At 37.0% G+C, this 13,947-nt stretch overlaps 1 protein-coding gene across 9 annotated transcripts in view; it reads right to left on the reverse strand.

Moving 5' to 3' along the window:
* TMEM131L (transmembrane 131 like) overlaps positions 1 to 13,947 on the reverse strand; it is a 78,949-nt gene that overhangs the window by 13,507 nt on the left and 51,495 nt on the right. For 7 of the 9 annotated variants that reach the window (XM_085578029.1, XM_085578030.1, XM_085578031.1 and 4 more), the window contains 10 exons: positions 11,959 to 12,076; positions 11,244 to 11,385; positions 10,134 to 10,243; positions 8,439 to 8,511; positions 6,270 to 6,412; positions 5,522 to 5,664; positions 5,021 to 5,207; positions 3,692 to 3,877; positions 2,628 to 2,777; positions 1,469 to 2,082 (listed from right to left, as the gene is read on the reverse strand). In XM_085578029.1, the coding sequence (XP_085434155.1) occupies positions 1,469 to 2,082; positions 2,628 to 2,777; positions 3,692 to 3,877; positions 5,021 to 5,207; positions 5,522 to 5,664; positions 6,270 to 6,412; positions 8,439 to 8,511; positions 10,134 to 10,243; positions 11,244 to 11,385; positions 11,959 to 12,076 (1,866 nt within the window). The remainder of the gene's footprint in view (positions 1 to 1,468; positions 2,083 to 2,627; positions 2,778 to 3,691; positions 3,878 to 5,020; positions 5,208 to 5,521; positions 5,665 to 6,269; positions 6,413 to 8,438; positions 8,512 to 10,133; positions 10,244 to 11,243; positions 11,386 to 11,958; positions 12,077 to 13,947) is intronic. The other 2 variants (XM_021530174.4, XM_021530170.4) reach the window with 1 other exon arrangement.

Here is a 13,947-nt window from a genome sequence, read left to right on the forward strand (position 1 = left end):
CATTCTTCTGCCTGGGCCAGGACAGGACAGGACAGAATTAACTTTGCCTCTGATGGGCTCCAGGTATCTCAGAGAACTGCACTACATCCACAGTGATCTGCCACCGAGGCTCTCAGCTGCTCTGTGTGAGAAATGTTATCACTTACTGAGCAGAACTGGCCTTCTCAACTGGGAAAGGCATGCCCAAACATTTTCACAGTTTCCTGCCAACCAACTACAACATCCCAGCTCTGAGTCAGATACTGGCTCCCCTCTGGAGCAGGCAGACATGAGGACTGCAAAAGGAGCACGTGTGAACGAAACACCAGGGAAAGGAGACTGCCAGAGTGATAAAGAATAATCTGTTGCTCTCCAGCATACAAATATGTGAGTACCCGAGGTCCTGAACTCCCTGTTTGCAAAAAAATAGGTCTGTAACTATAATCAAGATACAAACACTGCAACATGGTACACTTTAGACTTAACATATCCTACTAAATGTCTTGAAAAACAGAAAAATGCCTGATAATGGACAACAAAGGAGATTACCTTTGGCACTTTTCTACTGAGTACATGGAATGATCTCCTATTTCAAAGCAAAGAATAAGCAACAGTACATTTTAGGTGAAAATATCTTGCCTTCACCAGAGATTGCACACTTGTACCTGCTATAGCTCACAGATAACAACACAAGAAGCAACAAGCCTGTGGTTGCAACTACACAAGACATCAAAGCCTGAAAACCCTCTCTGATGGCTTACTCCCTAAATAAACTGCCACAGCTACAGCAAATGCCAGTTTTCATCACTCAATTACTTTGCCAAGTGCCTCAGTAAAGCCAAGCTTCCAGAGGATGCATTCTCCTATCCCGCTTTTAATTTCTCCCAGGTGTTCTTCTGCCGTTCTTAAAATTTTGAATTGCAAAGCTAAGAGGTAAGACTTCCCAGGCAGCTTAGCCCCACAATTTCAAAAAAAGAAAAACAAGATAAAAAATATAGCTATGCAATTACTATGGAAAACACTGATTTGCAGATCCCTACACAAAAAAATTCACATTATCCTGGTGTCAGGTTTTTCTTATTTTGGGTGGTTTTATCAAAGGAGTTCTGAATATCTGCTTCTGAATGTGCTTGCTTGGTGATTCAAGCATCATATTTTCAGTGGACCTGAAAATAGCAAACTGGGATCCTTCTGAATATCTGACAAGGGCAATTTGTGTCTTATAAGCAGATCTATGACATCAATTATTTTAACAGTTAAAAAGCTATGCCAACAAGCTTGAAATCTGTAAACCAAGCAAATTTATGATTTATGAAACAACTTTAAATGTAAGCTACTTCCTTAGGAATGTAAACAGACAAATTACAGTGAACATATAAGAAACACCACATTCCTTTGTCCAACACAAAAGACAAAATCCTGATCACAGTGAACTCATCAGAAGATTTCACATAGTAATTTAGACTGACAGAATTTAAGAAAAAATTACCACTAATTTTCCTAATTTCTTGCAGTTCCGGCTGTTGTTGAGGTGAATTTCTGGACAAGTGACTTTCAGGCAGCTTCTTGGACATCTTCACAGAACAGAACTCCTGTTCTTTGAGCTCAGCTAGATTTTCTGAAGTTTTAAGGTTAGTTTCCTTAGGAAACATACATGTTTGAAGATCTTCCTTCAGATCACACTCTGAAGAAGTATTTTTAATGAGAACTGCATTTTTCAGTGTACTTTCTTCTTTACCCAGAAAGTCTTCTGGAAGAGTTAAATTCTTGCTAACGTTTATGCTATTTGCATATTTCAGAGTTACCCAGTTCTCACTGACAACATCAGTGCAAATGTCCTCTTTTGGTGCTGAGATTTGGTTCTCTGCAATCTGATTCTGTTTCTCATCAGCAGCTGCAATGGCACTGCCAGCTGCTGTGTTTGGTTTCTGCTTACTGTAGTAAACTGGACATTTGTGTTTCTTCTGAGAGTGGCTGTAGGTCGCAGGACTTCTCTTTGCCGCACTCTGACTTCGGCTGGAAGAAGGGCCTACAGACAGGAAACCCTTCCCTTTACCTTTATCTGAGGAACTATAGGAATCCATAAATGTCTTGCAGCTTCCTCTGTAGGAAAAGAAAAAATAATTTGGGATTTGTTTTTCTTTACAAACTCATCATTAATTGTTTTACGAGATATTGTTGTAAGAAAAGAAAGCGGGGCATATGCACAAGCCATTAAATTGCTTTAGGTCTTTACCATAAAAGCTAAGCACATTCTGATTTCAGTGAGAATTGACCAAGACTCTAAGCATTTGCTCAGACTTCCAACACACTTACATGCTTCAGTGAATAAGTGCCTAACTGACCACTCAAGAGGGTCAGATTGAGAACCATTAATGTGTCTTCCATTTTTTCCATGACTGCCACACATGGTGTGTCCTTTACTTTCATCACACAATTTTTACCTTATGTATTACTGGCAATATTCAAGATCAATAAACCCCTGAGTTCCCCCATTTCTCTTGGGTTGAGGTGAATGTTCTCTAAAAGAGGCTGCTTGGAACACTGTCTCCTTTAAACCAGCACACAGCAATATCAGTAACAATCAGACAGAAAGCACTACTCCACAATAAACAGGGTAGAAAAGAAGAAAAAAAAAGTATTTTTACTTGTAGGAATCAGAGCTGATTACATCAACAGAGTTGCTGTTCTGCTGTGGTGAAGCACTAGGATTTGGCCTCTGTCTTGATTTCATGAACTCTGCTAGAATATACTGGGCTTGCTGGAAGGCTATCAGAATCACTCCAAGCAGGGACAAACTGCCAAAGAAAACAACAGATACTGAAGGAACTTTCAGGAATATTCAGTGGAAGAGTTAAAAGGTTCTAACAAGATACACTTCTCAAATATTTTTTTCTATAAATTCAAATATTTTTTTCTGTAAATTTGAATTAAAAAGACAGACAATAAACTCAAAATACAGCCTTAAAAATGATAGCTGTAATAGTATTTTCTTTTCCTTTTTTTCCTTATAGGCCTTACTTGTTATTAGCTCAGTAATGAACTTTAAAAGAAAAAAACAGAACAAAGTAAAAGTTCATTCTAAAAGAGATAATCCTTGAGGGTAATTTAGAAGTAACTGTGTTGTAGTTTTACATCATATCGTAATATGATGTAAGACATCATAATATGAAGTAAGACATCATATCATAATATGACCTATCAGCTCGCTGTTCATTTATGATAGTCCTCATCATTATTTTGGTATTTATTAAATACTGTCTATTCTTTTCTTAGAGAAAATGCTGGCATAAAATGAGCTACAAATGCCATCATGCTTCTAAACTAAAAAATGTAGATGCAAAACATCCTCTCTCCACGGTATTTTAATTTCATCAAACATATATGGATCAAAACAAAAATTTTTCTAATTCATCAAACCACCTTCTCGATCATTCACTGTAAATTTTGTTAGCAGGAAAACAGAATGAAAAATTCCTAGTTTTTCAGATCCCTGTAATCTTCTCCTGTTGCATTTAGAAACAGGCAAAGTGGTCACCACTGTTACTTCACTTGTGTTCTCACCGTTTCCATTGTCCAAACCATGCTAGCAGCAGCACAGTGAGCATGGAAATCTCAGTTCAGGATGCATCAGCACGTGTGTGTTATCACCACGACATTCGCACCCAGTGCATCTTGCAGGAACTCTGGGGTGCTGTGAGGAAAGCCTTACCTTACAAAGAGAACAGTGAGCCTCCAGAAAGACTCTTCCCAGCTGGGTCCTGGCACCACATCCGCACACAGCGGCAACAGATGGTGAGGGAGAGTCACGTTGAGTGTGAAGTGGAACTCCAAATCAGCAGCAGTCACCAGTGTGAGCTCACGAATTACCCAGGAAGATGTAAAGTCAGGAGTGAATCTGTCAGGAAAAACAGAGGTGGTGTTACTTTTCCATTGTTGGGCTGAATTTTACTTTCTGAGTCACATGGACAACAAAAATACAAATATTCTGATGACAACAACAACAACAACAATAATAATAATAATAATATTTTAATATTTACCAATAATTTAATATCATGATTTAAATTACTAAAATATTGTCTCATTGAATTTTAATTCAAAATATGAATTATTAATTTATTCATCTAATAATAACAGTTTAGTTATATTAAATAATATGATTTAATAATATTTTTTAAAGCACATAAATAGTCTCCACTATCTGCTTAAACTGTGCAAGTAGCATTAGGTTCATCTTAAATTGACAATATATGTGGTTTATTGTGACTCTTCGCAATACTTTTATTACTGTGACATGTTTTCCTTTTATCAAGGAAATGCACATAATCAACTCAGATTAATCAACAAAAGCACAGCATACAACCAGCATGATTTCAGAAAGGGCCAGGTACTAGGGTACAAAGTACCTGGAAAGACACAGAAAGCAGAAGAAACACCAGATTTGTCTCTTCTGCCACTTTCCTGACCCATCTCAGTGTTCTACTTGATTGCTAGAAGGTATATCTTGCCTTTCCAATCAGTAGAGGTGAGATTTGTTGCATAGGAAACCACAATTACTTTAATACAGTAACATTAACTTTACTTTTGCTTAAGATACTGATTTCAGTGAGAATTGACCAAGACTCTAAGCATTTGCTCAGACTTCCAACACTTCCAGTATCTTTCACTCAAGGATAATTTAAAAAGAATCAGTTTTAGACTATGTGCAGTGTTGGGAAAACATGAGTAGATTGTGGTCAGGCTATTTGGAACAAGCTTAGAGAATAACAAGCCAATAAAAAATTATGGCAACTCTTTTGTTTTAATTTATTACTTCATAATGCACTGAAAAAGCATGTATGCTGCTTCTTAAAAATAATGGGTCATATAAAGAACCAGTATGATATAATCTGTTTGTTAGTGTTATCCTGAGGGAAATTCTTACTAAATTTCTATTCAAAATTTTGTGTGTGGTATGTTATTGGAGTGCCTGTTTCTGCAATTAATTATTTCAAATTTCCACTTCAGTTATTTTGTCAACAAATTTGTCAGTGCTTACACAATGCTGATTTCTCGTGATGAGTTTTGAGCTAGGAAAAATTCCTGACAGTCTAAGACTTCAAATCCATATCCTTGGCAACTGTAACCATTGATTTTCATTGATGAAATTGTTATAGGAAGAGGCCCAATATTTTCTACTTTGAAGTTCTTCGTAATGGATAGAATTTGCTTGCTGTCTTTCAGTTCTTAAAGGGGAAAAAAAGAGAGCAATTATTTTACAGTACATAAAATTATTTTCTTGCATTCATAAATAAATTGCTATTTCTACTTACAATTGAATAAAAAGCCCATAAGTGACAAGATCTAATACAGACTATTCTGCAGTAGTGTATTTTTACTATTTTCAGTCAGACCTTTGAGAAAACAGAATCTACGCTTCTCACAGCCAAGCTCTTCAGCTTTTACCATTCTGTTTATGTAACATTCATGTTCTGTATCAGTACCAGTGCAGAGTAAAGCAGTCAGCTGCTCAACCAGAGACCTGTGCCTCCTTACTCACGTCGTCTGCAGTCCATTAGTGTAGCTTCTGGCACCTTAAATCGAAGGGATCCTCCTGCACCAGGGAGTCTTCCCCCTACTTTAAGCAATTCTTTGGCTCCAAAGCCTTCTACATTGACCACATCCAGAACAGTTAAGTTGTTTCTGCCATAAAATAAACATCAAGCAATCAGCCACTAAAGCACAAATTAAGTTTGCAAAATCATGGCTTTGCTCTCTAGGTGCCAAACCAAGATAACAGTGTTTCAGTAACAGAATCAGTGGCAAAACCTAGACAGGTTTCCCCTAAACAGAGACAGGATCAGTCCAGAACCAGCCACTAGTGAATTTCACATAGCGAAGGAGCAAGTTTAGCGATCAGTGCCAATAGATAACACCTGTGCCACCTAGTAAAAATGGTTGCTTCTTCAGTAAACTCTCTTTTGCTACAAAGGTAACCAAAGTTTGGCTGCATAAAAGACTCACTGGATCCAGAACTCCTTCAATTACTAAGTCAGGTTGAAAACAGCAAAGCCACACAATGTGTTTCACTCTTAAATCAAAACTGCCTCAGTAATGTCACATGCATTTTATAACACTCTGACCACAAATCAAGAAAATTAATGACTAAGACAAAAGGCACAAACACACAAGCAATTTTTATTAAACCAGAGGTATTCTGACTTTCGAATTTTTACCACGCCAGGACTTTACAAAATCAATTTACATTGAGTTGCTTGATTCTCACTTAGAATTAAAATTTGGCTTACCTGATTAAAATAAGGGAAGTTACACTTTTGTAGTCAAGAGGTGTAAAAATTACACCAATTTTTCTGGTTTCCAGTGGCTGTAAACTTAAACAAAGCATCTCAGAACTGCATTTCTTGCTGATGAGGTCCTCTTGATGTGCATTCTGTTAAACAAAAAATGCACTTCTTACTCACAGAAAACTTGTGTTTAAAGATGTCAATAAAGAAAGCACTATTACACCACATAGAATATTTTTGGCAAGGTGCAGAAACTGCTAACTAATTTGTTATACCAAAGTCTTTCCTTTTGAAAACATAAAACATCAGATAAGATTGTTTATTTGAGAAAAAGTTCATATTACTGCACTTACTATCAGGAATGTATTACTTCATTATTTAAATCAGCTTTTATTTGCTCAGATGGAAAAGAAATTATATACTGTCTTTCATATTCAAGAAGTCCTGAAACACTTCACAACACAAGAATTGACAGTATACTGATTGCACAGGGAAATGTGGCAACCATTATACCCTCAGTGTATGACTTACAACTTGATTGAAGTGAGAAAAGAACTGCTGGTAAATATGCTGATCATTTGAGTCACTGGAAAGAAGCCAAAGAGACTTCTCTGCTATACTAATTAAAAACCAGAACTACCAGTACTTAGTCTGAAAATAATGTAATTTTTTTTAATACTGTTGTCTATTCTTTCTGCCTTAGAAAAATGAAAATAGCCCTATAACTTGCTCTTCCAGAACTGGGGTCGCCTCTTAGAAAGGGGTGATCAGATACTTATAGCAGTCAAGAAAACCATAAAGATTCCAAAATGGGCTCTTCCTTGCTGCTTCTCAGTTTTATGGGTGTTGTACTAACAGCTTTTCTGACCTTTTTCAGTTCAAAATGGTTTTTATTCTTAGTCTATTTTATGAAAAACAACACATAAAAACTATCAGAAACTGCATTTAATAGTTGCTATTTAGTAAAAACAAGCCATGTATGGCATTTGCAAACTTCCCCATGTCATTCCCTACAAAGACGAGCCTAACAATTCACTGTACATAAACTGACTAGGGAAATGATGCCAAACACAAAAATTTATATATTAACAACTATTGATTTAATTAACAAGGCAAGATCTGTCTCATATGTGCTGAAAATCTATCTAACCATGCATGTTCCCCGTAGCTCTTCAAACCTAATGAAAAACATGCATTGCACACAATGATGTGAAGATCTACAGCTATTTTTCCATTTGGCTAAGAGTATGGTGTGTGGGACTGTGGAAGCTCACTCCTACCCCTACGCTACCTTCCCTTTTTCAGGATGTGCCTACAGGCTAGGATTTATTAACTGCTGTCTCCTCTCTTTTACAACAACTCTTACAACTGTTGCCAGAAAAGAAAGGTCACCTTTGATTAGCTTAGCAAACATACTCTTTTCCTTTTACAAAGTATAAATATTTCATTAAGATCTTAAAGAATATGTGCACAAACATGTATCTACACAGGACATTAAAGATGAAGCTGCAGCATGCCAAAACAGCCCAAGGAAAAAAACATTAATTCCGGGCTTTTGTACAAACCAGAAGTCCCAAGGAGAAATTCTTTGGGTATTCTGGATAGTACTCTGGTCACCAAAATATGCCAGCATCCCTGATAGAGCATTTTCTCTGTCATCCATGACACAACACTTCAGAGTTTAAGCTCAGCACGAATGTGCCATAGTCAAATTTTACCACACTCATGCAAAAACTAGGCAGTGGGAACCAGAGAGACTATGACATTCCAAACCTGAATCCAGAAGTTGCAATGCCATGAAGCTGAGACGTAGAAATCCTGGCTCCTCCTCCCCTGAACTACCCAACACTACTTCCCTCTTCTGAGAAGACAACCAGCCAGCTCCTGACATTGCCGACTCCACAGCCTGACACTTCACGGTCAGCCTGGAGCCACGGGTGAAGTCCCAACAACACATCCACACACGTGCAGGCATGCACACACTTCCTCCCTAGAGCTGTATTCAAAACTGACTCAAAATCTGAAGATAACTAACTGCAAAGATACAAACCTGATGAAGAATCAAGAAAACACTGTGACACTGCTTTAAATTGCACTTGGGAAGAACTCAGAAGTAGCATAGCTAGAAAAATCCTTGTCTAGTGTGTCAGATTACTTCCACCAAAATCTTACCCTGTGAGAACATTCATCCATTAGCCTGAATTCGGTGGTTGTGAAATTAATAGCTTGCACATTTATGCCGAACCTAAATAAACCAAAACAAAAAGTTAAGCACTTGAACCCCAGCCTGTCAGAACGGCATTGACTTATTTTTACATGCTGGCATCTATTCTTAAATACAGACTACTTTTACAATTGCATTTTGGCAGTGTGAAATACGGTGGAAATGTGGGTCTGCATTTCAATAGAATACACTGCAAATCAGTTTTATGTGGATTCCACACATCTGGAAAACAAACAAATGGCTGGGCGTTTTAGGTCTGTCAGTGTAGAATATTGTAAAAGATAACAGTCAAGAAAGAGAATTCCTATAAGCCACACAAACACAAACTCCCCAAAGCTCTTTCTGCTCACATAACTCTTAAGAAATAATCATTATTAAATCTCATATAATTTATTCAAATATCTCTCTTTCTGCTCATGATTTTTTTGGTATAAATTCCCATTTTCCATCACATAATTTGCAAATCAAATTTACTTAAAGCAATTGATTTGTTTGTCCAAATGCAAATTATAAGCATTTGACATTAGGTATTAAAAACTGACATAAAAACGTAAAATGTAGATTATACACGAATGGACCTCCAGCCACTGAACTGAAAACTCACTTGTCATAACTGTCTATGACATTAGCTTAAAAAGAACCAGTAAATGGATGTGATTTCTGGTGAACTTACAAGATCTGCAGAAACAAGTGTGCAAATACAGAGAAAATGTAATTGCAAACCACTAGAAAGAGTCTATGTGGAAACCATATTTAGTATGCAAACAGATGCAGTTATTAATGTGCATATATATATACACACAGACATATATATGCACGTGGATGTACCTATGTAAAGAAATGAGGTTAAGGAAGCAATTACACAGGGATTGGGACCCCAAATAAGCAAGTTACACCTAAGCACAGGAGTAATCACACTGTCTCTAACCACACACTCCTACCAACTATAACATTTTTTCAAAGAGAAGTGTGACAGGGCTTATTTTGGTGAACTTCAGCTCACTCACTGGGTCCCTTTGTTGTTCATCTAACTCTTCTCTAGATTTCTCATTAGATCATCTCAAATCTAAAACAGAAAGTCTAACACGGAAACATTTACTTAGCTGACCCTAAACATTTATGTTGAGATTCCTCCCTCTGGATCTGCATTTTTCTTCCCGGTTCCTGTTTCTTCTTCAACCAGAGTTATTACCTAAGAAAAGGCTAAGAAGAAAACTCTACCTGGTGGAAAACTCTTCCTGGTTCAGACACCTTTTCACTGATCTGTCTACAGGCCCTACAGATACCAACTAGCACTGTGAGGAGATGCACAAGCCCAACTCTGTAAGCTGTTCACCTCACCTAGGCAGCTTGGACTAAGCCTCAGACACTAGGAGATGACCAACTATAATATATATCTGGCAGACACAAACTTGCTTAAAACACATTCAATTCGTGTTTTATCAATGATGAAGTACATTACAAAGGCATGCACCATACAGGGAGCTGCCCCAAACATGGCTCTATCTTCCAAATTGGTCAGAATGTAATCCCCACTTAAGTTACACTTTGAAAAACTAAATAAAACCCAGTAAGTAACAACCATAAGGCATAGCAAATAAATTTTTTTAAAAGGGAAAACAGTACCCTGAGATAGTTATTACCATTTGTTCAGCAGACTCAGTGAAGCTTGGGGATCAGGGTAGTAAGAAAGAGGCAGAAGCTGCAACGTAACTGGGAAGGATGAAGGGTTTCTTAGTACGAAATATTTTACCTAAATAGTTTGGAGGGGAAAAGAAAGAGTTAAAAGCTATATATTTGAAAACTGGTTGGTAAAATAATTCAGCACTGGCAATACAATCTGCATTTTCAAGGGATTTCAATCTAGCATCTGTGTCAGTGCAATATAATCATACATGCACATGACTGTATTTAACAGCAGGACATGTCACCACGATGTCATAATTTGCAAAATCAGCTAAGAGTGCATTTTGAACCATGTGTATGAAAATACAGACCACCCCCACTCCCCCAACAACCCTTTCACTTGGAGTTTGATTTATGCAGACAGATGTGAACAAAGCTGTTGCACAGAAGAAAGTGAAGTTAGTGAGGTGCCACCCCTCCTTAGAGAAGTCTAAATGCAAGCAGGTTATAAAAATTTCTGTAATGACTAACAATTAAATTGGACAAATGAAATATTAAGGTAATTCACAATATGTGCATATGAAAACTATTTCCATATGACTGGTTCTAGCGTAGGCTAGGTTAGTCGAGACCTAAATCTGACAAACAAGAAATAAATAACTGTCAGTGTGGCTGGAAGATACATTGTTCCACAAGTGTTGTATCTCTCATAAATGTTTTACACACTTCTGTTAGACAAGCCAGTGGCATGAGGAAGGCCATCCTGTATAGCCTTACATGCATCACTAGTGACAACACATCCTATCCCTAGTCCCGTGTTCAATTATTTTATCACAAACATGTTATCTTACACAATGAACTCATGGAAAGTTTAACAGCTACAAAAAATTGTCAGTTAAAATTGACACCGCTTTACTCCTCTCCTTGTACTAAAGTATTACAACCAGCAAGCTAGAAAACTTATCAAAGAGCCAAAGGGATACAAATTTAGTGTCTTAACTGATATCAAAACACCAGTTCATAAGCAGTAGGAAAATGCTAAGCAGCACTAAATGTTAAGCAGACTTTTTTTAAACAAGCTAAACACACATCAACTCAAAAAAATGTGTAGTAACAACCATCCTCACCATACTACTTTTAACAGCTGTGGCATTAAAATTGAGTGTAAGACCAGGCTCTGTAGTCAGCCGTGGCAAGAAAAAGGCAAAGGGTTCCTCTTCAGAGTTCTTCAGCTGAGTAAAACGAGCCGATCCTGAAATACTTCTCCTGCTTTATTGGCAAAAGCAGAAAACTTAGTTAGTTGCTTTTTGTTTTTTCTTTCAAACGAAGAACTACAACAAGAAGATGATTTGCCAGGACCTGTAATTGTAACAACCTATCGTTCTTGAAAATGGTCTCTACAAAATAAAGTCCATAAAGCTGTAGCCAAACAGCTAACTTCTGCCTACGTAGGCCAGAGACTAAAAACCTTGAAAGCCATTCAAAGACCCTGAGAAGACTGCTATGCAACCTGATGATGAAGGACGCATGCAACTCCAGAAATGAGCTGGTAAAACATGCTTGGACTGCTTTCATGCCAGGTAGTCCTGGTGAGACAACTATAGTCATAATATTATTTACATTCTACGCTAAAAGGATTACTTGTGGCTGGCAGTGCCTTGAAATGAAAGTTGTGGATGTCTGGGGTGCTCTAAAACTCCATGAGCTTCAAGAGAACTAACTTAAGTATAGAAAATGGACCAGAATGTTTTGTTCTCATTAAGGATACTTCAGAACAGAAATACTCTTTCTTACAACACTGTACTGGTTTGAATTAAGAACCTTAACCAATTCTGTACAGACCTGCATGCTTCCCCACGTCTTATTTTTTGCCACCTTTCATAAAGGTCACTTGCAAGCTCGGAATCCACGTCCCAGGCTGAATGGTCCAGAGAGAGACTCTTCTGCCAAAGCAGATTTGCTAAAAGGATAATAGTTTTTTTCAGATTTTACAGAGATAATATTTGTTCCTTCCATCAATCTATTCCTGAATACAAGTAATCAGTAACTGCAAAGCATCCAGACCCAAAACAAAAAAGGCAACCCACTTTTGCCCTTCAAAGTGAGAGTGTGCAAGGGCATATATATTATTTTCCATATCAGATTTGTCTAAAGAAATATATCTGCAAAACCAAAGTAACTATACAAGCAAACAAGAGAATGGGTATTGCACTGGCTATGTATGCTTTAGTAAGCCCTTTTTACTGCTGTTGTTCCTAATAGATGCCACTGAAGAGTAACCATGTTATCAGTGCTCTACACAGTACTCTCTACTGATGGCAGTAAAGTACCAAGATAATATGCTACACAGTCGTACAAAAATATGGCAGCATGGCACAACAGGGAACAGAACAATTCCCACAGTTTGGCAAAAACAATCTTTTCATTTTAGCTTCTTTTCTAGATGCTGATAATTTTCTCAAATTCTTCTTAAAATGAATTGCAAAGCTTTACATCAATCTAAAGATGAGAGCATTTTAGAAAATTACACTCATATTGGTTCAAGCATTTTCACACAGCAGAAAGCAGTTTGAAAATTTAGCTTCTTCAGAAAGAAAACAATAATTCCTTATTTTGAAAGTGCATATACTTTATTTTAGAATCCTTAATGTTTAAAGTAATGAATTGAGATTGGTGATTACTGGAATTATCTAACTACAATTTCTTTAGGTCAGTATTTTCAGGCATTACACATTTCTGTTAGCAAATACTAGTATCCTAAAGCAGAAGGCAGAACACCTGTAAGTACAGATCTCATTGTATGTATTATTAGGATGAAAATAAAGTAAGCAACAAGGATTTTGTTGTATCATCCATATTCCTTCTCTGAGACTGAAAAAAAACCCAGAAAAGCAAACATTTGTTTCTAAGACATGGACCTTAGCATGCAAGCGTTTGAGTAAGTGTCCAAGTCACATGTTTCTCTGTGTCACCTCAGTTCTTCTTTTCACATCTGACTGACTACTACTGCCTTCCTCATATCCTCACACAAAGATACATTTTAGGAAAAGGTCATCTTGAAAACATTTCCAGGAGAGTGCTCAAACATTTAAAGCCTATGATACCAGCTGCCTTCTGAAAGTCCTTACTACACAAAGAATAAAAAACACTATCCTGAATCAGCTTTTAACAGGTTCAACATTCTTTAGGTAGTATCATGCCATATACCTACTGCTGTATTTTGGTAAATGCCAGCCAGGAACTTAAAACAGCTCCCAGCATTACAATCTATCTGGAGATAGATTCTTCAGTTCCAGATAAAATGAGACCCCCTTCTTTCTGTTCAGTATGATACAGTGTCAAGGATGCTGTTTTATAAGCCTGATAAACTGTATTTGCTGAAATCTATGGAATTATTGCTGTGAGAAAGAGATAAAGAGAAAGCCTTCAAATTTAACTCTAGATACAGGCAGATATTGGTCAATGTTTTTGTTTTTCATAAAAGAATTCCCTGGATCTGGACCCAGGTTACGTACATTTTCTAATAACTTTGAGTCAGTAGACAGTTTTACCATTCTATCTCAACATCTCTCAAGAAAACATGTATGAAGAAAGAAAAGGGCAATACATCATCAACAAGAATTCATAGGAGAGTCTTAAATACTAAAATTTAAGATATTTCAAGACAGAACAATAGTTTACTATGTGCTATGGAACCAGATGTCTGAAATACTGCACCATTTGCTCAGTACTCTCAGTCATTTATATACTCCCAGAAAAGTGGATGTTTTTAAACAAATGTAAAACTAAGTACTTGCATGAACAATTTCAATATTCTCATTACAAGTCCTG

This window comes from Lonchura striata, chromosome 4, assembly GCF_050655825.1.
Source record: "Lonchura striata isolate lonStrDom1 chromosome 4, ASM5065582v1, whole genome shotgun sequence".
Taxonomy (NCBI): domain Eukaryota; kingdom Metazoa; phylum Chordata; class Aves; order Passeriformes; family Estrildidae; genus Lonchura; species Lonchura striata.